Source organism: Choristoneura fumiferana, chromosome 4 (assembly GCF_025370935.1).
Source record: "Choristoneura fumiferana chromosome 4, NRCan_CFum_1, whole genome shotgun sequence".
Lineage (NCBI taxonomy): Eukaryota > Metazoa > Arthropoda > Insecta > Lepidoptera > Tortricidae > Choristoneura > Choristoneura fumiferana.
In genome coordinates, this window is record NC_133475.1 from 2,327,171 (window position 1) to 2,353,057 (window position 25,887).

The 25,887-nt window shown below is 35.9% G+C and overlaps 1 protein-coding gene across 1 annotated transcript in view; it reads left to right on the forward strand.

The window, feature by feature from the left end:
- Positions 1-11,070: 11,070 nt before the first annotated feature.
- LOC141427271 (centaurin-gamma-1A-like) overlaps positions 11,071-25,887 on the forward strand; it is a 72,878-nt gene continuing 58,061 nt past the window's right edge. The window contains exon 1 of the mRNA XM_074086557.1: positions 11,071-11,605. Coding sequence (XP_073942658.1) covers positions 11,449-11,605 — 157 coding nt within the window. The 5' untranslated portion in view covers positions 11,071-11,448. The remainder of the gene's footprint in view (positions 11,606-25,887) is intronic.

Genomic DNA, 25,887 nt, shown 5'->3' on the forward strand with positions numbered 1-25,887 from the left:
CACCCTTCCTCCGGTACCCTAAATTTGTTTTTAATTGATTATTATATTCTAGATTACCATAATCTTTCGATAGATGCGTTCCTAAATATATTTTTTAAATTGATTTACTACGATGCTTAAAACATTAGCGTTTAAATAAAAATAGACAACCCTCTATTTTGGAAACGCACCGGTAAATTCTCTGTGATCTTTTGCCATAAGGTGATCTACTTGATCGTTTGCCTTTTTTGTCGTAAAAAAGTCAGTCTCGCGCGCGATACATACACTTGTGCAAAAAACAAAGAAAAATGTCAAAAAATAGTTTTCTTGTGTGGGCATCCCATCAATTTTTGTTTATTTTGTTATATTTTATAATTACCTAGTCATTATAGCGGCCTTAGTTACTAAAATAATACCTCTAAATGTATCCTCTAATTTTTTATGAATAATACGAATGTTTGTTCTCAGGTCTTCGATGTTTAATATGTAAGTGTTTAATGTGTTTATCAGTTGCCTAGCGTCCATAGTACAAGATTTGCTTAGTTTGGGAGTAGGTCAATTGGTGTCAAGTATCCCATGATATTTATTTATTTATTAATTTATTTAAAACAATCAAGTGTATAATTATTACAATTCAAAGGTAACATTAACAGCTCTGTAACAGACGGACGGATTGACTGAGCCTTATCAGAGGGTCCAGGTTCACTTGAAAACCCTTTTGATACGGAAGTCTAAAAAGCCATAATTCCAGTATCAAATCCATGGTGGATTGGAAGAGAAAGCATCGCGTCTATAATCATTATACCTTCCATTAGGAAAGGAAAGTCATGTGTTTTGCAATTACGCAGTTTCTCCGGAACATCGTATTGTGGGAAATAATAGGGGGCAGGGGCTTGCTTTATGAATCATTGAGAGTTCTAATGTAGAGATTTTGTTGGATTGGGTTTTTTTTTGTTCTCTTTAATTGATAGATTTTAAAATCGTTGAAGTTTAAGTTTTTAAGTCACGTCTGGTCAAAAATTAAGTATAATTTTTGTTTAGTCACATTTATGTCTCTTTTATTATTTTAGTTACATGTATAATGTTTTAGTTAATTACGGTCTATAAAAATGACGATTGAGAGTTCATATGAATGAAAAATTAAAATAAAAAGGTTTTGGATAAGTAAAAAAACGATGTAGGTCCATTATTATGTTGAACTCACATCAGTATGGTCGAGCATGTTAAATAGAGTCTGTACTCTTAGATTAAAAGGTGATCCTAGGCGGTGTTTTTTCTTTTTGATATTGAGTAGGTATAATGATAAACGCACAAAATCAAACAGATAATGTAATGTCGTCAGTATTTTGTGTCAGGCTAAAATAGATAAATAGATCTTAGTCCACGTCACGGACACATCCAGTTTATTGTATAACTAAAAGAAAATCAACAGTTAAATCAATAACACCATCATTTGGCATCTCAAAAAAAATGTGTTATTCTTTCTGAGAGCTAAAATATTACCTGATACCTTCAATCACACATCATAAAGAAATCACACCCGTGAGAACACGCAATCGATACAATTGTTAATTCGATTAATCGATAATCTATATTACGCCCGAACGATTCCGATCCCTAATAAATAACAAATGTAATCGACCGAGGCAACCGGTCGTGACTAATACATTTATGAGTCCTGTGGTAAATTGGCGCTTACAACTTACAGATGAAAATTCCCGTGATTATTGACCGAGAATACCGGGATTTTGACGGGAGTTGAATGTGTAAATATGATAATTATGCCAGTACAGTTAGCAAAAGTGTCATATAATAAAAAAAAACATAAAAAAGGATCGATGCAAAAAATGCCTCCATGGGCTAGGGACAACCCCTTGTTCCACGTAGTACCATCAACTTACACAAAACACGATTATACAGAAGCAATTATTATTTTATAAGCATATATAAAATAAAGAATCAAGACTATTGTGAGAATAATTTAATAAGAAACCCAAAAATTCGTAATCCCGGTCTCAAATCCCGGTGTTTGGCTTCCCTTCTTACTGTCACATGTCGTTACAAAAAAACGGTAGAAAGTCCTAAGCGACAGACAATACCTTTCCCGTGTCGCTTTGTAAGAAAGTGATCGTACCGATCGTAAATTGTATTAGTTTTGGGTCGTAAAGTACTCGGGCCCAGTGCAACGACGCCATATTTACGGCCCAGGGACCAGACTGCGGAGTTGTGATGCGTAAAAATGGGTGACACTTGTGGATTTTTTGCTCCAGTTTCGTAGCCAACATAAAAATAATAATATTGAGAAAGTAGAGAGTATCAGACAGTTTTTTTTTTTTACAGCCATGTAGAATAGATCCAACAAGTAAGTTATTGGCTTTCACATAAACAGGAGAATTAAAGGTTAATAATTTTGTAACACGTAAACTATACCTCATTAAGCATAGCGACAAGGTTGCTGCTACTCGTGACTTACAAAAACTATATATGTATATTCAGAATTTCAAAAGTGAGATATGGGAAATTGGACGACACAAGCTCCTATGATTGGTTTACCATTAGTTATCCAACTTTGTTTCCAAGTTTCACACTTCGGCGTACGATTTTACAGGGTGTCTTTGACCATAGGTCTTTAAATTCAAGCTTCGGTTCTACTCGCATAACTAAGCTACTTTTGTTTTGTAACATTTTCAAAATAACGAATTTAGATCATTTATTGATCCTCAAAGCTTAATCATTAAATCAGTGTATCGAACATGGCAGTGCCATTGGTACGGGGCCTTTAAATATTTTTTTACATTTCTTTGACATCTCTTAGAGAAACGTTTATCAACGTGCAGTCAATTTAGTATTGTATGGCATACATTGAAAATTACATTTAATCTGTATAAAAAAACATATTTTTTTTTTAACAGTGATCATATTTTTAATAAATTGCAGAACAAAAGTAGCTCAGTTATATGTGTGCCAGTGCCCTTGGTACCCGGCCTTTAAATCATTTTTGACATTTATTTGACATCTCGCTCGCTAATCCTGCCGTGAAGCAGAAGTGCTTGCACTGTTGTGTTTCGGCGTGGAGAGTAAGACAGCCGGTGAAATTACTGGCACTTGAGGTATCCCATCTTAGGCCTCTAGGTTGGCAACGCATCTGCAATACCCCTGGTGTTGCAGATGTTTTTGGGCGGTGGTGATCTCTTACCATCAGGAGACTCACTTGCTCGTTTGCCATCCAGTCGAATAAAAAAAAATCTCTTAGATAAACGTTTATTAACGTGCAGTCAATTTAGTATTGTATGGCATACATTGAAAATTACATTTAATCTGTATAAAAATAAAATTAACAGTGATCATATTTTTCATAAGTTGCAGAACAAAAGTACATAGCTCAGTTATGTAAGTAGAATCGAACCTTGGATTTAAACTCCCATGGTCAGAGACTCCCTGTACACATATATTTCTAAGATAGAAATTTATTTCGATGGCACCAAGAATCGCGAGTCGGTCAATGCTAAGTTCAATCTCTAGTCCACAACGCTCTAATCGTATCACCTTGGCTCTTACTGAATGCCAGCGGGCAGCGGAGCGGCGAGCGTGTTCGCTGTCCATTGCGCGGCCGAGACCCTCGCCGCTCAGTGGCCACCTGGCAGCACACGCAATGAACAGAGAAAACGCTAATCGCGCCGCTGCCCGCTCCACTGCCCGCTGGCCAGTTCGCGGTCTTAAGGTCGCGACCCATTTTTACATAATAATATTCGCCAACATAGTTTTATTTTGGGGATTATGACGTAAATCGGGTTCGGTTACTGTTCTCAAATAGTTACGTGAACTAAATACGCAAATTAATGTAAATGAATCTGTCGTGTTTTTTTAAATATCTCACAAGGAACATAAAACTACCGTAAGACTCACTTGTATTTTTACGATATTTCGGAATTCAAATTCAAATACGAGATGGAATTATTGACGCGAAAAAAGTTGCGGGTAAGAGCTAGTTGCATAATAAACCACTTGCTCGTTTGCCTTCTTCTTTTGATTAAAAAAAAACTTTCGAAATTCTTCCTATATCATATCAGATATTAATAGTGTTCGATGAAAACTCTGATCCCACTTTATAAGTAGAACACGAATTTACGATGTGGGCGAGGAATTTCATTCCGAGAATGATTATAAAAAAATACGATCCACTCACATCGATTTTTCCGTAAAAATATCGAGTCATACGCAGTTTCTCGCCATGGTGAAATTTAAACATTGTCAAAAATAAGATTTTTGATTCAAATTCTAACACAAGTACACTTTGAACGTCGATTAATGTATGGAAAAAAATTGTCGACAACAATTAAATATGCAAATTATGTTTTTTATATTCAAAAATTAATATTTTTAGGCCCAGTTAACATCATTATTTCACAGACAAAAGGCGCCTCTACATCTACTTAATTGACTTTTTCATTAAAATATTTAAAACTGCATATTTTCTGGTGAGCTAATTCATAATAAACTAAGCTCTAAGTTAAAATCCATGTAACGACTGACCTTTGTCAATCAAATCGTGAAAATCGGATAAACAACCCCACGGTTTACCTAGTTGCTTTTCAGACCAGTCCATCAAACACCTTACGTACGCCACAAATAAAAAAAATGTTGAAAGATCACTCTTTTTCAATGGCAGAATACAATTCACTCTGAAAAAAGCTGCATCATTTATAATACAAGTACTTCAATCAAAAATCAAACCGACTCCAAAAAACACTAAAGTTAAAAATAACTACGCAATGTACTTTCTGCAATTTACTTGCCTAAGTATTCTTCTTCTCAATTTTATATCGTTGTGAACAATTAAATAATCTATTAAAACAATATACGAGTATATTATTTATTTATTTGTAAAAAACAATGCGCTGTAAAATAGAAATTATAAAATTGATTGAATTATATACAATTGTTGCTAGATTTGGAGTCGGTGTATTATTATTTATTATGATATTTGTAAGTCGTTACACGTTTATATCAGTCGGGAAACGTCGTCGTCGTCAAGAAAAAACCTGAGGCTAAAAGTTCGGTTGATTCGACATTGTGTTCTACATCATTACTAATGGCGAGTTTTCTAAAACCTACAACCTTTCTAAAATCATCAAACAAAGTCGAGTAAAGTTTAACATTACATAAGCAAATTGTAAGTGCATTTAAAAAAAATCACACGTTCCTCTTACCCTCATACTAGGCTACGGTTGCCAACCGTCTTGCTTTTCCAGACAATGTCCTGCTTTTTAAGGTGTCCTGGAGCGACCTAGATAGTTTTTAAAAGCGTTCTCAGTTTTTAAAGCATCTTGATAAGGTCACTTAATTTAAAATTCGCGTGCCACTGTTGTATTTTAATATCTTTTTCTACAACATTGAAATATTGCTACTCTATTACTGCGTCCTATTTTTAAAACGTCCTAATTTTTCATAAGTATTTCAAATCTTTTTTAATAGTGATTGGCAACCCTGCACTGAGGTCATGTAATGAACTTTCGCGACATAGTTACATCTTATCGTGTCATGTTATATCATTACTGACATAATCTGCTTAGTTTGTAAATGCTAGCTTAATCTACCATTAACAAGTTGCAACATCATTTTACTTACATTGGATTTTTTTAATTTTAATCCAACCTTATTTTTGACGGTATTTTTGGTTGACTGTATGTAGGTACTGGCATTGTCATCGAAACTAAATTTCCGTACAAAGTTTAAAATTGATGCAATTAACTGTTGAAGAGTTCCCTCCTGCGGAGACGATCCTGGCCACATCAAACAGAAAATCACTGCCAGATTATATTGTAACCCAATTTTCATAAATCAATATGTCAATTTCAGCTCAATCGGAAACCAAGATGTGGTCGAAAAATGGTTTGCAAATTTTTAAACCATAATTTCCAAAATTACATCTTCTTCTCTCTTCTTCTGCAACCTTGATCTACCCAACGCTGAGTAAAGGTCTCTTCCATTTTAGACCATTCTGTGCGGTCCTGAGTTTTCCGCATTCAGTCCTTCCCAGTCGCTCGCACAAAATCGTCCGTCCATCTTGCTGGCTGCCTCCCCACATTCCTGAACCCCTTTCGTGGCCAAAATTACATACAAACTAACAAATACAAACGTAGCCAGCTAAATAAAAGCTTGTAAACACATAAGAAAAAAAGAAAGGAGAAGCTTTCCTTTCCTTCCTTTCTGCCAAGTCTTTTGCGGTTTGTTCTTTTCTAGGCAATGAGCGTCTTTTCAAAATCGCTGGCGGTTTAAAAAAATAACTAAAAAAACCTCCGCGGCCTGTTTGAAAAATAGCCTGGGTTTTGATTTTGGTAATCAAAACATTTTATATTTAATAGTGTAAAGTAAACAAACTAAATAAAGGTATAACTGCATTAATACTTTCAAATTAAGCCCATTAAATATCAAGTCACTCCTCGTCCGAAGGCAAAATTTACGACTGAATGTCGTAACCATTCATTGACTCCAACAAAATCGTAAAATCTTTTGTCGCCAGTTTATCTGGTTTTTATCTGATCGTTAAAATGTCTTAGAGAGTTCTTTTGTTTAGTTTTACGAGTTTGTGATATGATGTATGTTGTACTTCATGTTTTTTTTTTGTTGCAGGTAATGTGGTATTAAAACTGGATGATACATTAGTAAGTTTAAACGTTATTGACGATACTGATCTGATTTATGGTACTTAATGCAAATTACATTACGATTAAAAAGGCCAAGCTTTTCTTACACTCTGCCTAAAGAAAATACGTTAAAAACCTTGATTATGATAAACCCGTGCTTATAATGCTTATTTATACTAATATGTATATCAATACTAGTCTACTTCTACGAGTAGTAAAAAATAAATCTTTATTTTTGTATGGGATAAACTCTGGAACTACAGTACAAATTTAAAAAATCTTTGAATAGAAAGCTAGAAAATTCAAAATTAACATTAGGTTTTCATACATCACCAGCCAACTGCTCCTCTCAGAACAAGAGGGCTTGGGCCATAGTTATAGTTATTAGAAACAGCGAAATTGTCTATTCGAACGTTTGGCGCATTAGTAGATCCAACACCTACTTAATATTTAACATGTTTCATTTACAAAACCAATACTAGATTTCAAGGTAGGTAAACCTATTTAAACGGCATCAAGCTACCTACACGGTATCCCGCAAGGTTCTGTACTCGGTCCCAAATTATTCGATTCGGTAAATAACGTGTAAATACGATCTTGTGTCTCTTTGCGTTGCATAATCTGGAAATAAGGTAGACAAGGATACAAAATTTTAGTTTTGCATAGAAGTGTGGGCGTTGACAAGGCCTGAAGTGACAGGTTTAGCCTCAGACTGATTAAGTGTTTCTAAATAAGATATTGTTGGGAATTAGTATCATAATAAGCATGTTCAGTTTTGATTAGTTTAATTACGTTATGAAGGCACAATATTTAAGATTACCGCGGTCATTATTAACTTCATGAATTAAATTCGGCTTTTGTTCCGCCGTCGTCTCGTGATCATGGCGCATGCAACTGCGCCGAAATATCCAGCTGCTCTCAAATCAAGAAATTATGAAGGCAATCGGTCACATAGGAACGGCACTTGGAACTGGCCAATTATATAACTTTACCATTTTAGAAAAGTTGAAAGCACCTACATTGTTATTTCAAAATCCAATATCTCAGAAACTACAACAAATGACGAATTGATTATTACGCCAATGCATGAATGAAAAATTTAATAAGAAAATACTCATACATTGTTTCCATCGTCGTTAACTTAACACTTCGGATGCATCCAGATATCAGGACGTCTCGTCAGTTGCCAGGCAAGGTGCAGGAGTGAACCGGTTACCCTACGTGGGAGGACCACATTCTCAAAATGTTCGTGACGGATTGAGAGGGTAATTAAATTGTAAGCTTAGCTTTATTAAGCGTGTGTCCCGTCTTCATGCGAGGTTGTTACAACCTTCGTGTGTATTGGAGGCCGTTGTCTTAATTAGGGATGTCTTTTAGCTTATGTTTTATTTTGTACTTGCTCAGAGAATCTTAATGCGTAGTTGTCGGTGGTCTGTGGGAGTATAATAATGACTAATTTTATAAATGCTTTAAATTATATGTCTGTTTTTTTTTATATTTTCACACTTACTTTTGGTATGGAGATAATTTGGGCTCTGGAAAATAATTTAATAAAATCAACATAGTTTGTTTAAGACCAATGTTGCTGAATTCGTAAATAATTAATTATCAGCGGAACCAAAACTCAAGTCAAAATGTTTAGAAAATTAAATTGTTACCATAAAACAGCTAAATCATAACAAACTAAGCATGTATCTCAAACACAAGATTCAAGTAAATGTACCGAACGCCGTAACATACTGGCCAGCGTTGGATGAACCGTAAAGAATACCTTAATGTTGATTTTTATTGCAAAACAGAGACGTTATACGTGAAGCGAGAGATCTAGTAAGAGTGGTTGGGATAATAAAACGGGTACCGCATCGTGCTACGAGTATGATGCTACGATAAGAATTTGCACGACTCGGAGGGATTCTGGTGAAGTAAGCGAGTCCAGCGCTTTATCAAATAAGTTAAAAAAAAATAGATAATGTTTTTTTTTCCTGAATCAATACCAAACTTTAAGTCAGGCCAACCATTACAGAATTTCCCTCCTGTGGAAACGATTCTAGCCGGAACAGGAGAATTCCACTGCCAAATCATTATCTTGTCACCAGACTGACTTGAACACCAATAAATGGTCTGCTACATCTACATGCGCACATGTTTGTTCAAATTACTACCTATTATAACAGCGGCCATGGACGTGTACGAGCACATACATTATGTGTTCCCGAATGCATTAACAAAACAAAGAATCTAGGCTAAAAGGACTCCGAATAAGTCCGAAGAGTCGGAAACTCTTTAGCTCAATTACTGCCTACGTATTTTTTTGCAGTATAAGAAGCTACTAACTGTAGATATACTTAATGACACCGGCCAAGATTTACTCGAACTCTTCTAAACGTGATAGCAAAAACTAAGTAGGCAAAAAAATTGTAAAAAAACTCGTTTTTTCTTTACCTTTGTAGCGCTGCAGCGGCAATTTTGGGTGAGCAGCGCATGTATATGAAACCAAGAATACGATCTCCGGGTTAATGATACCCGCTATCTGGGGGTCCGTGGAAATTGTAATTTCAACGACGTGACCCTTTCCATGGTTCCAATGGGCACGAACATAACACTCTTACTGAACCACTCACATTTATATGTTACTGGATGGATAATACTAACAAGAGACTGAACACAACAGTGGCAGTAACTAAATCACTAAGCAGAGTACGCGGCAAATATGTGCATCAATAATTTGTATTCTTTACCTACAGCTAAGATGCTGTAGTCCATTAAAAAATATGAGTTAATTTTTATTTCCCAAATGGAACCTACAAATTCATTAAAAAAGTCAGTTCACAAATAGAACGACCGAAATGAATGGGATTATTACGGGAGTTTAATTTAGACGAATGGGTTCAAAACAGCCAGTGACAATATTTACATTTAGGTTAAAGACTTCAGAAAAAGAATATTTTCGGCGGGAATGACGTCTGAGGTCATAATTCAGAAGCTAATGAAGTTGTCATCAGATTGCTCTGATGTTTTTATATTGAATGCCGTGGCGCAATTTTTGTAGCATTTTTAAACAAAAATGAAAAACAAAAGCTTAACAGATCTAATTTAGACTATAAAATTTATTATTTATTATTGATAATTTTGCAGTTAGTTTTCCTTTCTTTGGTTAAAAATATAAAAAAGGGTTTTGAGACATCAAGTACCTACTTTCGTACAAAAACAGTTCGTGGTTGTACGAAAAATACGTAACTTTATTTAGCAATATTGCGTAAAAAATACTGGTTTAATCATAGTGCTAATTGGAGTTACAAATAAAGAATTTAATTTAATTGAGTTCTAATATCTTTCAAAATGTTACGGTCAAATTCTTTTTGTTTTGCCGAATTTTAGTAAATCAATTTATTTATTCTTTCTTTCTTTTCTTTCAAATTTAAAGAAGTTTAATCCATGTATAGCGACATAGCCCGAAGAATTGCGAAACTAAAGTGGCAGTGGGCGGGGCACATTGCTCGCAGGACTGATGGCCGATGGGGTCAGAAGGTTCTCGAATGGCGTCCGCGGACCGGGAGATGAGCTGTCGGTAGGCCTCCAACAAGATGGAGCGGCGACTTGGTTAAGATCGCGGGATCGCGGTGGATGCGGAAAGCACAAGACCGGTCTGAGTGGAGAGCCTTGGGGGAGGCCTATGTCCAGCAGTGGACGTCTTTCGGCTGACATGATGATGATGATGATGATGAATCCATGTATTCTTTTATCATGTGTAGATTATACTTAAGATTAATAATATCACTTTTAATTATTAAAGTGACATAAATTTTAATTTGGAGTAATGCGGCACTTCTACATTTGTTACTTTTATTACTGTTAGCAATGTTTCACTTAACGGTATCCGACAAGCACGTCCACCGAAACTGTTTATTTTTTAAATCGGTTCGCTAACTCCATTCACTTCAGATGGTCTTTTAGCTAGCTTTTTTAGTTTGAGCCAAAGAAGAGTCGAAAAAAGTCTGTCAATGAAAATACGGTTAGTTTACCTTATTTTATTTTTGCGTTTTACAGTCGCTTTTAAAATAAAAAATATTAAGAAGTTAAGTAAGTTTTAAGCTAATTGAAAAAAAAATGATTTAGTGAAAGAAAAATAAAGCAGTAAATTATGTTCTACCTATATGAAAGAAAACCATTTGACATATATTTCCTTGTGTGTATACGACAAAATGTAGAGCTGTAAAACCTAGAGTTAGGCGCAAATAGACGCAAAATGCAGGAGCATCAAAAACAAGTATAGAACAAATGCGTCGCAATAAAACTGCTCCATTACCTAAAACTTTACCTGCCAGTAATCAAATTGTCACCATAACATTAAAGTAAGGTGATAACGTAGATAATTTGTGATATCAAGGGCAACCCCGCCGCGCCGTGCGCCAAAGGCAGGGGGCAACTCAGTACGTGCCGAGTATCGCTCGGCGATAGACGTTGCCAGCTCCGCGGGTCAATCGCAACCCCACAATGGCAATAACGCGTGAAAAGAGTGAGCTTATGCAGTGAACGTGTTAAATGAGTGAGCTAATTATTTCACCCAACCAGTGTTTCTTTTAGTCAATACGGAATTGTTGACTAGAGAAAGCATGGGAGCGGGCGTGTGAACTGAAACAAAAGACGATCGGGAGAGTTCGTTTTCAAAACAAGTGACAATCTGAAAATCTGGAATGTGTGACAAGTGACAATCAGGATTGAATAAAATTTGAACGTTTTCCGAATTGGAAATAAGTGACGATCGTTTTTTTAGGAACGCGATAAGCGCTATGTTTTTTTGATTGGCTTGGGGACGATAAAGATGTTGGCGGTAAAGAATTTTTTTATGCCCGAGAAGAGGGTGGACTCTCCGAGGTTCTCCCGGATGCCTGAGGCTCTGATGAGGTCCATTAGGAGGCGGTCGTTAAGGGTCAAGAGGACCAAGTCGCTTGTGCTTGTCAATGAGAAACGGAAGTCCGGTGAGTGGTAGCGTATGCAGTTTTATTAAGTTTTTTTTTCTATTGCGTCTAAAGTTATCCTTCCTTACAGTAGTAGAAACTGTTCATTTTAATCTAAAAACCGTTTTTTTTTTTCATTTTATCTAGGGCAGTAATACTATCCTTTTTCAAAAAATACCTAAATACATACCTATTTTACCGTAACATCATTACATTTGTGATTTTTCTAACAATCAAACAAATATTCAATTGGCAGCACAATAAGTAACTATCAGATACATATGGATATATCCGGGAAGTTATGTTCGGAATACTAAACCGGGCCTACCGCCGTTTCCCGGTACACATCAAAAGAAAGTCTTAAGTTAACGCAAACTTTCCGGGCCCATAACCTATAATAACGAAGCTTTTGAAATGAGTAAGTGCTGATTTATTTTGCATAGATGCACAAGTTATAAAAGACTGTTACGACTGATTTTAGAATTAACCGATTTCATACAAATTACATGGTAGTTTGTGTTTAGAAATTTCTTGAAAGTGTTAATGCTATTGAATGAATTGGAGATGCGCTTAGAAAAATCTAGACGCGAAAAGCTTTAGACAGAGCGCAACATAGAAAAGTAAATTAGTAGAAACCAATGAACCCTAAAGAAATATGATAGGTACAATGCCAATAATCTTAATAGAACACCAAAAATTAGTCGGTGAATTAACAAGAATAAAGACAGAAGGAATGGCTGTTAATAGGCTGTTATCCCTTAAAAGTGACATCCTCTAGACGACTATTTAGATACAGAAACTAATACAAATTAAAAAGTGTGTAAAATCTTTATTGCTTAAGTAAATGTAAAATGCAAATGTTGTGTACTGACACAGAAAGTAGTACAAAGTCTCTTCCACCTTCTAACTAACTAGCTACGTTTTGGTATATGATTTAAAACATATTTGGCACGATTTCATCCTCGCCTGTTTTAACGATATATTGTATTATTTATGCTATGACATCATCGTCCCGAAGTCATTCACGATAGACATGAATGGGCGTGATTATAATGATTATGAACCATTGTCCGCTGTCATTAAGGAAATCATTGTGTGATGACGTTTTTTGTCCAAAACTTTTGACATTTTCACGCGACTGTATTTGAGGTCTTTGACTATGCAAATATCTTTAGCATTTTAAATAAAGGTTTCTCTTATACTGAGATGAAGTGTTCGTTGAAACTTGATTTTTAACAATATGGTAATTCACTGATTGTGCGCAGTTTTGCGACGACCTGCGTAGATTTAAGTAGATTCTGTGATTACCATATTTACTGTCAGCGTATGAATAAGCTTAGGCACGTTTTATTTGATGACCAGATTTATATGAATTTCAAAGAGTAATTTTAACCAAGTTAAAGTCGCGGGTTTACGGTGGATGCAAGCCGCTTCCGACCGAGGCAACTGGAGGTCTATGGGAGGCAGTCCAACATTGGACGTGCTAAGGCTGATATGATGATGATGATAATTTTTAACCAGCTTTTATGTGACCTACAACGTTCGTTCGTAATGTAAGTAACTTGGTTTTAGGTTACAAGAGTTTAGGTAAGTATGGGTAAGTAATTAAAGTAACTATGTCCGTAAGTTGTAGTTTCAAAATCTTGGGATACCAGCTTTGAGCTTCAAATTAAGCATACTCCAAGTCCGATGACAGTATAACTATTTGACAGCGAAATTCTAGTGGTCCGGCCAGGATTGTCTCCGCAGGGCGGAACTCTTCCACGGCTTATGGCATCGACTTGAAACTTGGTACGGATATGTGTAGTTTGAATGACAATGCAAGTATGATCGAGTGCATAGGTAAATATCTGTACAGCCATAGCAACAAATATATGTATACATCGTCCTTAGGCTTTATAATGTCAACAGTTCGGGTTGGTGTATAGTTGTATTGGTAAAGCGCGCAACCCAGTTTCAAACTCCAAATTCATCATCTCTACAGAGTCTCTACAATCATCTTCTCGTCCATCACGCAAACCTCATCATCTGGTGCAAACCTGTGCAACTCACGATGACGATTTGATGATCGTAAACGCTTTGGATCAAACCGACCCCGTTTCTAATCATAATCAAGCAACGCCACAAAATCAAACTTATCTCGACCGGTGGCCAATTTCAGAACTAATAATCTCCTAACAAATTTCATCTTTCTCGATAGACGATAGCGACAATGTCGATGGACGAGTTAACTTTGTTTTTCCATAATCACTGCACTCAAGGAGAAAATCCGTGATTTTTGTCATCAACTGCTGCTTAGAAATCGTATACATTATTCATTGCACGAAAATCTAAACGTAATATCACGTAATGCTGCAATGACAGTTTTTGTTTCCTCGTTAGGCAATTATTACTCGGTGTTACAAAGTACTCGTAATGCAGAAAGGGGCTTAAATTAAATAGTCCCTTGCAAAGAGTCCATTTTTGAAAATCGTAGTATCACCGCTAAAAAAAGTACATTAAGTTCTTCATTGATTTGCAAACTCTTTTTCAGTAAAATCAAAGAGTAAACTGCGCAGAATGCTTATGTAAATTTTTACCTTATATCCGCGTAACGACAAAGAGTCCTAAGATAAAAATGTACAAAATACGTACTTAATCATAATGACTTTACTACTTTTGATCTACCTTTTTAACAAATAATTAAATGACTAACACATCACAGACAGAAATAATGCTGTCGCGGGCTTTTTTATGTAACTAGGTTTTTGCATCGCAGGCCAGAATGACTCAAATGGGAGATTATATACGACTTACATGACACTTATTATTATGCTTTGGCTAATTTACAAAATATCTTTATAATATTATATGGTATATAGTGTTAAACTGATGTGCGAGCTCTATTATTGTAAAGTTTCATTAAGTTCAGTAGTTTTTGTGTTAAAGATGTTTGTTACACATATGGATCTACACACATCCATACAAACTTTCGCGTTTATAATGTAGAGTCGGTCCTTTCTTATAAACTGGTTATAACTGGTTAAACTGTTTATAATACTATGTTTTTACCAGACTGCTCCAAAGAGGGTTATGTTTTTATAACGATAGTTTAGCGTTAGTGCACTAGGTCACATATGGTTTATTGTTTACACTCGCATTTAGTCCATTCCCGTGGGAAGGAAGCTGTTACTAGTGAACCGCATTCCATACATATACGAGTAGCTATGGAGAAGGAAAATGAATACTTAAATCTTATTACTAATGTTCTGATTTTGTGCTGAACTGTTCTCTTTCCGTGATTAAGTTTTCTATTTTTTTTTTGCTTACTTTAATCCACTTTTCTAATATTCACTAACCGTCATACTAGAATTTTAATAAAATAGTAGGTACATTACAAACCATGTCTATGAGGTACCTATTAAAATTTGCCTTTAACATTTGTGGTGTAATTATAATAATGTAATTTATTTTTGTCAAAAATTTCATTTTTCATATCCACTTACAGGTTTTTTTGCTGTCTGTACTTTGTTATATACTTGTATTTTCATCCAAACTACATTTCCATACCAAATTGTACGTATTGAAAATCGCTAAATAAATAAAAGTGCTATAATTAAGTGTACCTAACAATCAAGGTGTCCCGCGCCACTCACAGTAATTAATTAAAGCCAAGTAATCAGTGATTAGGGTGGCATAATGTAATTGGGTGCAACTGATTAGAGGGCAGACGGTCAACGACCGAGCTGCCAAAAGGCGTTCGGGTGGCACAACTTTTTTTTAAATAAAGACGCGCAGCGCCTGCTACATTTTTCATATTTTTTTTACGCTAGATATATTTATCGACCAGATAAGACGTCCTAGAACTGGATCAACTAATATGAAGATTCAGCCTCAGATAGAGCGGTCTCTCGCTGGGGAGCCAACTCTACACGCCATCGATCACGCATTATGACTAATATTGCATTTTATGACACATAATGGGAGGATGGGATAGCCCGAAGAATTGCGAAACTGAAGTGGTAGTGGGCGGGGCACATTGCTCGCAGGACTGATGGCCGATGGGGTCAGAAGGTTCTCGAATGGCGTCCGCGGACCGGGAGACGAGCTGTCGGTAGGCCTCCAACAAGATGGAGCGACGACCTAGATAAGATCGCGAGATCGCGGTGGATGTGGAAAGCACAAGACCGGTCTGAGTGGAGAGCCTTGGGGGAGGCCTATGTCCAGCAGTGGACGTCTTTCGGCTGACATGATGATGATGATCAATGGGAGATTGTGTGTGTGGCTCAGTTCATACTACAGTCAAGTGGGGAAGTCATTCAAAGAAACTGAATCGCGTATCAGGCAGGAACCTTTGTGCTGCTGCATGCTGATGTCATATTGACATTCCATTTTCTATATGAGTACATCTGCCAAAGAAATAATGGCAAAATTGATTATGAAAAGGACTCACCTTGGCACTCTACCTATTCAGTTTTCTCGACTGTAAAAAGGCGTATCACGTTGAATCAATCTATAAATTAGTTAATTATTTTACTTACTCTACCTACAAGAAAAAAATGAAATTAAATTACAATTCGCTTAAATCCTTAAATTATTAGTCCAAGCCTTTATTTCTACGTCAATTGTTTTTTTCTACAAATAATTACAAGAACATGCCCCTTGTAACGGCTAAACAATAATAACCTTTCACTTAAAACACACTGGCAACACACAACGTACTTAAAACAGACTTTATGTCTATATCCTTATAAACTTTGACATGTGAATCGTTAGTCTGTTTTCTATAACCGCCTACAACGAACCTAACCTCTAACTAAGCAATTAAAATTGCACCTGGCTGGCACGCGCCAACCTAAATGTCACATATATCGTTGTATACCACCGGTATAACTTGAGCCCTCTCTCCAAAGCAACTCAAAACGTTTTGTCTTTTGTAATAGCTCAACCTACACTGGCAGTTGCTAATGGCTAATTACTTTTTCTTGCGTTCTTTATTTGAAATCCAGCGTAAGTTTTTAATTAATGAGATAGGGCGTGTGATCGCTTGTTTGTTCTGGATGCCAGGCTTTTTTTAACCTAATAAAATTTCATGTAATTGTTATCTAATTTACAACAAACAATAGATATTAACTGAGATCGGGTAAGAACGAAAAAGACTTGGCTGGCTGAACAGAATTGACGTTACCAAGTAAAGTGGAATCAAAAATATGTTTGCGTTTTAATCTGAACACATTTAATTTATTGAAAAGTATTTGTATTGTATTAGGTATGTTATATTAATAAAAATATTTTTACTAACTTTTATTTAGTTTTTCCTGCACGTTTTTGGGTAAAATATTGCAAGCTAATTTTGATTCACTTCCAACGGACGGATTGACGTAAAATTTGGCATAGGTACTTGTAAATCCCGGAGACAATACATCTGATAGTGCAATTCTGATGGTCCCGCCAGGATAGTCGCCACTGTTATTACACTGTTAAAGACATTTACTTACATGTGCACACCTACTTTATTATATTATGTACCTATTTCCAGGCAAGTGTCAGTTACACGTTACTAGTCTTTCCGGATTCCATATACCGTGTCAAGTTGCAGTAGTCAGGCAGAAACGAGATTATTGCACTCATTTCATCATGACTTAATGTTGTATTCAGAGATGTCAATTACCTGTAGCGGGTGCTAAAGCCGTCCGATTCATCAACGTCCAGTACAAAGTTTTGGACCTAGAGTAAAATATTTTTGACGAATTCGCTATACGGACCTTTGCACACCGTGCTTTTTAAACACGCCGTCGATACAAACGCCATACGCACGTGAGTTGTACGGCTGCTCTATGAGTTTTAAAAACGCGCATCGAATCGTCGACGCGCTTAAAAAACGCAGTGTGCAAGGGCTCTGAGGAATAAGATTCTTTTTATTCTTATTATCATTCTAATTCTAAGAATGATTTTACCAAATTTCTACGGCAAAGAGTATTCTGCAACGAGGACATGTCTACTTATCTCTAATAAGTAGGTAGTTGTCTAAATAATTTTACAAACGTGAGAATTTGGAGTTGGGAATTTTGTTACTCCACCACGCAAAAAGGGCCAACGGATTTGAAATTTTGAATATGGCACTCCAAATATTTTTTATCCTGGAAAATTACATATTTCCTGCGGGATAGCGATAAATGAATACTGCGCAGACAAAGTCCTTGGCAAGGTTAGTATGTATCAAATTAATTAATTTAATCTTAAGGTGCGACCAAACCGCTGCTTAAAAAACGGTGACGGCACGGAATCGCAGTGACGCATCGTATGCGCACCGTTTTTTTGCATGCTTTCCACACCGCTGCTTAAAATACGCAAACGGTGCGACTTTTGTTTGGTAAAGTCCTGACGTTTACGGCACGTCACTGCGATTCCGTATTTTAAGCAGCGGTGTGGTCGCACCTTTAATTAAATGTATGGTGGTTGATAGTGTTTACCAAATGCATACATGTAGTTGTAATGTAATACCTCTTTTTAGTGTCGTTGTTGGTACGTTTCGTATCGTATTGAAAAGATATTAAAAATTATTTGAAATCAAGAGTTCTTACTTTATCTTATTTAATGTAAAATAACTATTCCGGTACCTACCTACTTTGTATGTCATGCTTGTATGTATACTACAGATAAAATGCAGGACGCATACAAATTTTACAAAACCATGCCAAAATGTAAAATAGTTCTTTAAAACACGCCATTTTAAACGATCTGAATTTAAATTTGCCTGTATTTTTTTAAATCACACGCGTTCGAATGCGTGTTTATTTTTAAAAATGATTTCAGCCAGTGTTGTTTTTAAAGATGTGAGTTCACGCACTTCGTTTGGGTCAAAGTCATTTAGAAAAAAAATGTTTGTTTTTAAGTATGCTTAATTGAAACCGATGTTATATAACTGAATTTTGTAAATACATATAAGCTAATTGCTTTATTTTCTTTGCACCTTGACCGCTGGCAAGGCGCCCACAATGCAACTCACTTTCATAAAGTTGCCAAAGCTACTATGGCTTAGATAACAAAGTCAAATTCGCAAAAATCGAAGCGCATTCGCAAACATGCAGCCATTTGGTATCTCGCCAAGAAACCGGATAAAAATCTCTAATACGTAATACAAAAGTTTAAATTTCAATAACAGAAACAGATATGTTGGGACAACAAATGTGCTGACCTATTTGGCAATCCCAGCGGGAACAAAACGTCAAGTTGGAATTATGGGGGCGTCTCTCACCTTACCCTCTATAGAGAAAGATCTCAAGCTCTTTGAGATGTACGGTACGTACCATCAGCCAAATAAGTGGTCTATCAATTTTATAAGTGCCTATCAAATGAAAATGCCGCTAAAGTCGAACTTTCAAGTTGACAGACACGTCTATTGGCATTATTATTTTATGACTTGCAAACGAATATCTACTTTAGGGTGGTAGACCACATATTTGGCTGATGGTACTTCGACTATTGTATGAATTGCATGCATTTTGAGCTGATGGCCAATTTACAGGAGATGTAAAGATTATCTTTACACAGGATTAGCATAGAGCAGGGACCAGTGTAATCTCGAATGTAAATTCGTAGTTCTTATAAATTATACTCGTATGTAAAACATGTTAACTTTACCTTGTCGCTGTCACTTCGTATTAAAATTTTGCATAAAATCTTTAAAGTGACAGCGACAAGGAGTTTAAAGATATCTTTGATTTCGAGTGCACCATGTGCAAAAAGCACGTAAAGAGTTTAATTTTAAATTTTACTTTTACTCTTCTTAAAGTAGCAATAGAAAATGTATGGGCAGTCGGCAGTGGGCATTACTGATGAGTCTATAATGGCCCTAAATAATCAGTTTAATGGGTTTTCCAATTATGAACATGAAAGTACCGTGAGACTCACTCATATTAAGTGATATTGTAACGGATAACTCACGTCTTAAACCGAGTTAGAAGAAGGGCTACGAAATAGCCCGAGATAGACGTGAGTTATCCGTTACAATATCATTTAATATGGGTTTTCCAATCTTCGCTGCGCTACAATGGAAGCCTACCCTAAACAAACCCCTGAAAAAACTAACGTAACTTAAAAGAAAATACAATTTTTTCCCCCGCATGACCCAAAATGTTTTACCAAATACAAACTATTGAATTTTGTACGCCTTTTCCAATTGAATTCCCAAGCAGCTGTCACTTCTGTTCGTGTCTGGCCTCATGAGCTTGAGTAAATGAATATGTTATGAGGCTTCCGAAATGGAAGGAAAATGGGGAATTTTGCCGCCCTTCTGTAAGTAATAACCATGCGACTTGGCATAAGGCCATACAGCCTAAAAACTAAATAAAATAGGTATTTTAGCGACCTCAAAGCTGTTTTTGAGTGATCTCAAAGATAATTAAAAGCAGATTCTGTCCTCATAATAATTTGCAAAAAATTCAATGATAAACCGGAAATACAATGATATTTTAAATATTTGTACACACAAGAAAATTAAGTACTTTGAAATGATCCACTTGGGACCGTTTGTGCGATCTAGGGTTTTTTTTAATCTAATATTTTAACGAGGCTTTAGTGTGACTATGTCAGCCTCATGATCAAGGGTTAAAAAGTTTAATTGTTGATGATGACAGTTTCATAAATTTTGGTACTACTTAACCTGGGTTAACGGTTAACTCGAGCGAGTTAGTCGGTTATATATTATGGTTGACGTTGGTCTGCGCAATTTCTTTTGCAGACTCACAAAGAATCAAACCGGCAGCAATCTCCGTGGCCATAATCGATTAAATTCAAAATAAACAACTACTTAATGAAAATTCCACATCACGCACGATTAGGTTCAGCATTGTGCCACATATGGAACACCACTTACAGAATCGGGTCGAATCAAACAATTGAATACCAATTGTAATGGTCCATTTGATATGGCCGCGCCTTCGAACCTTGAATGGACCTTATCAAGGCCATAAAGGTCGGTCGTAGCTCAATTAACGGCTTTGCCTATTATAGGTTTGTTTGAAGGTTTAAGTCACTGGCCAAATAGAAAATAATGACACCTTGATCAGAAAAAAAGTAGGACTTTTCGTATAAAAGTTGATTCTTGAGACGTAAGCAGGACTAATACGAGTACTACCGGATTCAGTTAAGGCTTCTATATCGACTATCGTACCATTATTAGTGACATAAACTTATTTTTTAAAATGTTGCAAATAAATAGTAGATTATACAACGAGAGAATAAAACGTGCCATTTTACCCGAGGTGTTTATCTAGCCACCCGGTACGGCGAGGGTGGATAGACACGTCGAGGGGAAAATGGGTTTAATGCTTGAGTTTTACACTCTGCTTTTCACTTAGATTGCTAGGAAATGAAATAGCAACAGTGGAAACAATTGTTCACTGGCTAGGTACCTTTTATTTTTCATGTATTGCCATATAATTATAAATGTTTAGTTTTATTGATTTATTTGATTGATTTTTAGTTTTTCATTTAATAAAAATTATTAAAAATATATATTGAAACTTTTTGTTTGTGGCTGTTGATATCTAATTACCTTGGGCTTAGACGAAGATTTTACTTTATGCACTAGAGCATTAAAATAAATTTTATATCGCTTGATCCAGCATAAATACCAACTTTACGAGCATGAGAAGTGAAAAAGTATTTTTTTTAACAAGTGCTTGGTCACTCTGTATTTAAAAGTGTGGCGGTTTTACTGAAATGTGATTGTGAACAATCTATTAGCAATTACTGAGGGTGTAGGGTTAGTTCTGCTTACGTTTCCCAAATCACCCTGATTAAGTCTGGTTCGTACTTGGCCGGTACAGTTACCTGCATTAATATCTGCCACAACGGAGCGCGCAAAAATATCTGACACGTCATACCGGCTCTAGAAATAAAGTCGTATCAGAATATTTATGCACGCTTATTGTCGGATATTGGTGATGGTGACTGTACTATTAGGTACGTTTGCCGTCGCTTTTTCAAACATATGTGCATAAAGGTACGTTCCCGCTAGCTCTTCTCCCTTGACCTACTGTTCTCCAGAGACATCCAATATATTAAGGCCGGCAGGTTATGGAGGCAGATGTATTGCGGTCGGCTGCCGGAACGACGCCGTCGGGGTCGATCCGGCAGGATGAAGACGGATGGTTGGATCGGGAAAAGTAAGGGTGCAAGATTTGAAGCGATGGGTTGTAATGGCTTCAATTTAACGCGTGGAGAGATTAATATTTGAAGAGTTTGCGGATGCTTTTTTATGCTAAAGCCGAAAAAAGAGCCTGCGGTATCAGGTGAGATGGCTCACCTGAGTGAGGGATCACTGCGCCCATGGATGGTCACCTACTTGGGACTGTGGTGCGTGGCACTCCTTTTAAAGACACTTGCAAGTTGTAGCATGTTGGAAAAACAAGAAAGATCCTCTTAAACTGCACTGTGGAGAAATAATTCTATATTGAACTGGTAATGACAAGCATTACTTTTACATCGATAGTAGTAGTCAAGTAGCTAGGTTTAGGTACTTGCACCTACTGTTAAAACCTTAGAAAAAGAAACTGATAAAGCACTGATACGAAATCAGTGTAAAATAATTAATAGGTTGTACAAGTTATCATGTTGCTTTATTTTACCATGCGTCTCTATTTTTCTGTACCAGTTATAGATAGGGAAGGGACAAAAACCTTTCCATGTCAGGCATTCTCTTTTATTTCGAAAATATAATTTCCCAGTGGCGAATTTTTGTTTTCATTATTCATTGCAAAGGTGTTTCGTGTCGTAATTTCATTTGGCATGTCTCCCGAAAGCGAATGGATATGGCGCAGAATTCTTTATGCGTAACAAACTGAACAATTGGATCAGTTGGTACAGAAGGGAACAAACCTATTTCACCACTTTTAATTTTCAACCCAACTACCTAGGATTAGGGATTGCTTTAGCGCGAAAGAAGATTGTGGCTTTCGACGTTGTGGATTTAGTCGGAGCTTATTTTTTTCAGAATGCTAATACTTTTATTGCTTCAGATGTTTTTCTGTACTTGTTTGTTTTTAGAATTAAAATAATTGTCTTTTTATACTAACAACAACACATCCCTATAGATTTCAAATGCTGTCATTTCAAATTCGCTGAGGAACTATAGTTCCCAACTAGAATATGCAAGTTCTATAATTTTTAAGAATAAGGTTTTTTAAAGTCGAAACCTAATTTAATCGAGATGTTTCTTGGCTAAGTTTCATATCGATTCAGTCGTTTTTTTTAGATATATATTACATTTTGACTACCTAACAACGGCGGCAGCATTTCTAAGTTGCTCAGGTTATTTTCGTGGTCTAATCAACTACTGGCAAAAACGCTAATTCGCAAATTAAAAGGTCGGAAGCCGCATTATTTATCAGCACTGATGTAATCATCAAAATCAGCAGTGCACTCAGCTTGAGTCATTTATTCATTATCATTGAATCATGAATCATGCCGATGACATTGGTTGTACTGATCAACTTGTGTAAATGGAGAATCAAATAAGGCTCGTATACATACCTAGTTGGAAATCACTGGAGGTAGATCTGTTTCCATACACGGCGCTAGTGGAACTAGTATTTCGCTGGTTTTTTTTTCCAAATATGGACATCTGTCTGAGTCAGAAAAAAACTTCAAACTGGCCACTTACGTTTGTGTTAATGAGATATTACCACGCGAAAACGCAATGGCAAGATGATTTCAATTATAATTATTAAAAACTAGAAAAACTTATCATTTACTTAATCCAAATTCAATTCATCGATTTTCATTTTATATGTCAGCCACTGTCATAAAAATATTTTATAGCGACTTACGTTGCTGGCTGGCGAGAATTTAGGTACAACATTTTTATTGGGAAATAAATAAAATTCAAGCAACACTCTGTTCCAAATTTGAGGCTGAAAATACAAGTGGGAAGGAAAGTGCATGAGCATTAGGGTTGTCAGAAACCAGGATATCAAATAATAGTTTAAAAACTTGTGCAGTTGCAATTTGCATTAAATTCAAAATAAATTCTAAGCAGAATATTATGATCAAAACTGCAAAATCAATACTTCGTTTATTAAACTGTGTGTGAAGTTTCCATTTTGCATTGGATCAACGTGAGAACTATAGCCCAAGTTCCCTTATTCTGGCCTGTGGTCAGCAGTGGGGCATAAAGAAAAAAGCTAATTACTAAAACCTTTTATCTACAATCGTTTCACCGCGTGAACCCTAATCCCGGTTCGAAAATGGAACGCTCCGGGCAGTGCAATCGGAAAAGCCATTTGCCCGAGGTTGCCAGTGACGTGGCCTGACCCAGTTCCGGCGGGATTTTTAACGACATTGCCATCTCGTTAAGAAGGCTTAGTTCTATTTTTCAATTTAAGTTAATTCTTATTCACGGATTTAAAAAAAGAAGAGGTTCTCAATCTGACTATCTGAGGGCACAACAGTGCCCTCTCTAAGTCGTCCGCAAAGCAAATTGCCGTACCATTTTTTCTCTAAACCTAAGACCCCGCCAAACTATAATTATCGAGATGCCGTCTTAGTAAAAGTTATTCAATCTTACTGGCTGTATACTAAGCTGGCTAAAGTTATACTTAGCTGGTTACAGAGTACTTTAGGCTCCATAAAACGGAGGCAGAAGCAATGAAATGTGAAACAGTTCGCGATAAACACCCGCTAAAACAAATAAAACAGCGGATGCTGTGAGCTCCGGAGAGGAAATCAGGGTTGCCAGTACAGAAATAACAACTAAAAGGTCGTGGTAGCAATAATTACAAGCGGCAATGGTCTATACAGCTTTTATTAAAGTTGTCTTAACTTTCTTAAAAAAAAAGTCCGTCTGTTAGATTATCAGAAAATATTCTTTACAAATGAGGGTTTTCCGACAAGCAAAATAGAGGTCCATTTGACATTTCTGTCACGCTTGTGATTCAATAAATAACTAAATGAGCCAATCGCAAGCAAGACTGAAACGTCAAACGGACTTCACGACACTAACGCCATCTAGCGATATTTCGCCTGTCGGAAAACCCTCATTAAACAAAAATGTATGAAGATATATTTAAAATTCCGCGTGCAGTCACACCGTGCTAACAAGCGTCACGGGCCCACAATTACGAACTTTGACGCGTTCCATTTTTGTCATTTTTTTGTTTCTTTGAGAATAAAAAATACTTGTCCAATATTTTCTGATAATCTTACTGATAGAGTCCGACAGATGGACTAAATGGTTTTTTTTTTATAAAAAACACTTTATTCTATATCCTTGAAAATCGCATATATTTTCAATTAACCGTTTTGTTTCAAATTTGTTTTACTTGTTTATTTTAAAATATTTTTAATTGCTTTAAGTTTTACCTTGTTTTGTTATAAATTAGTGTTAAATAAATAAAATAGATTAAAACGTTTTGTTCGGCCTATAGTTGCAGGTAAATCCATATGCATATTATTTATATCCAGTATATACCATTAAAATATCCTGCATTTTCTTAAGCAACTTCCTTGTAAATATAAAAATAAATTGCATTTTGCCTTTTGTAAATTACATTAGAATTAATAACAAATAATATGCTACATAGCAAGTATTTTTATATGTGGTGTTTTCTTGATTTCCGTTAACTTTGGTAGACGCCCTTTGTTCATTGGAAATTAATATTAATACTAACTTATAATACAAAAAAAAAATTAGACAAATTTTTTTTTTTTTACAGATAATGAGTTAGTCACTTTTAAAGGTCAAATTATAAAATTCGCAACCTGTAAAACTCACTTTTTTAACTTTCTTTTGCTAAACATGTCATGGTATGAATTAAAAACGTTTTAGTTACAGACTTCAAAAAAGCTTCATAAATTAAGAACATTTACACTATCGAAAATCCAAACTGAAACATAGATGCACAGAAAAACCAGAAAAAAGAGACCAGCGCTGGGAATCGAACCCGTGTCTATGTTTCAGTTTGGATTTTCGATATGGATTTTACGGAATGATCGTAAAAGTAACAAGATTTGGAGTTGAAATGTAAAATACAAAAATACTCCAAAAACCAATTTCACTGTTTCACTGTTTTACTGCGCAATATTAATAATCTTAATTTTTGATTATCTTTTAAACAGCATAAGTTAAGCCACTACTGTCTTAGGCTTGTTGAATGTTACTTTAAAATTAACGGAAGTCAAAAATAACACGTTGTTTAAAACTGTGGCAGCCCTAGACTTCATCGGAACACATGCAGTCCAATGAAGCGATATATCGACCTCATCGCGGCACCGTATGGGACCAAATTGCAATCGCTAGTGATGTAACAGCGCTCAGCTTT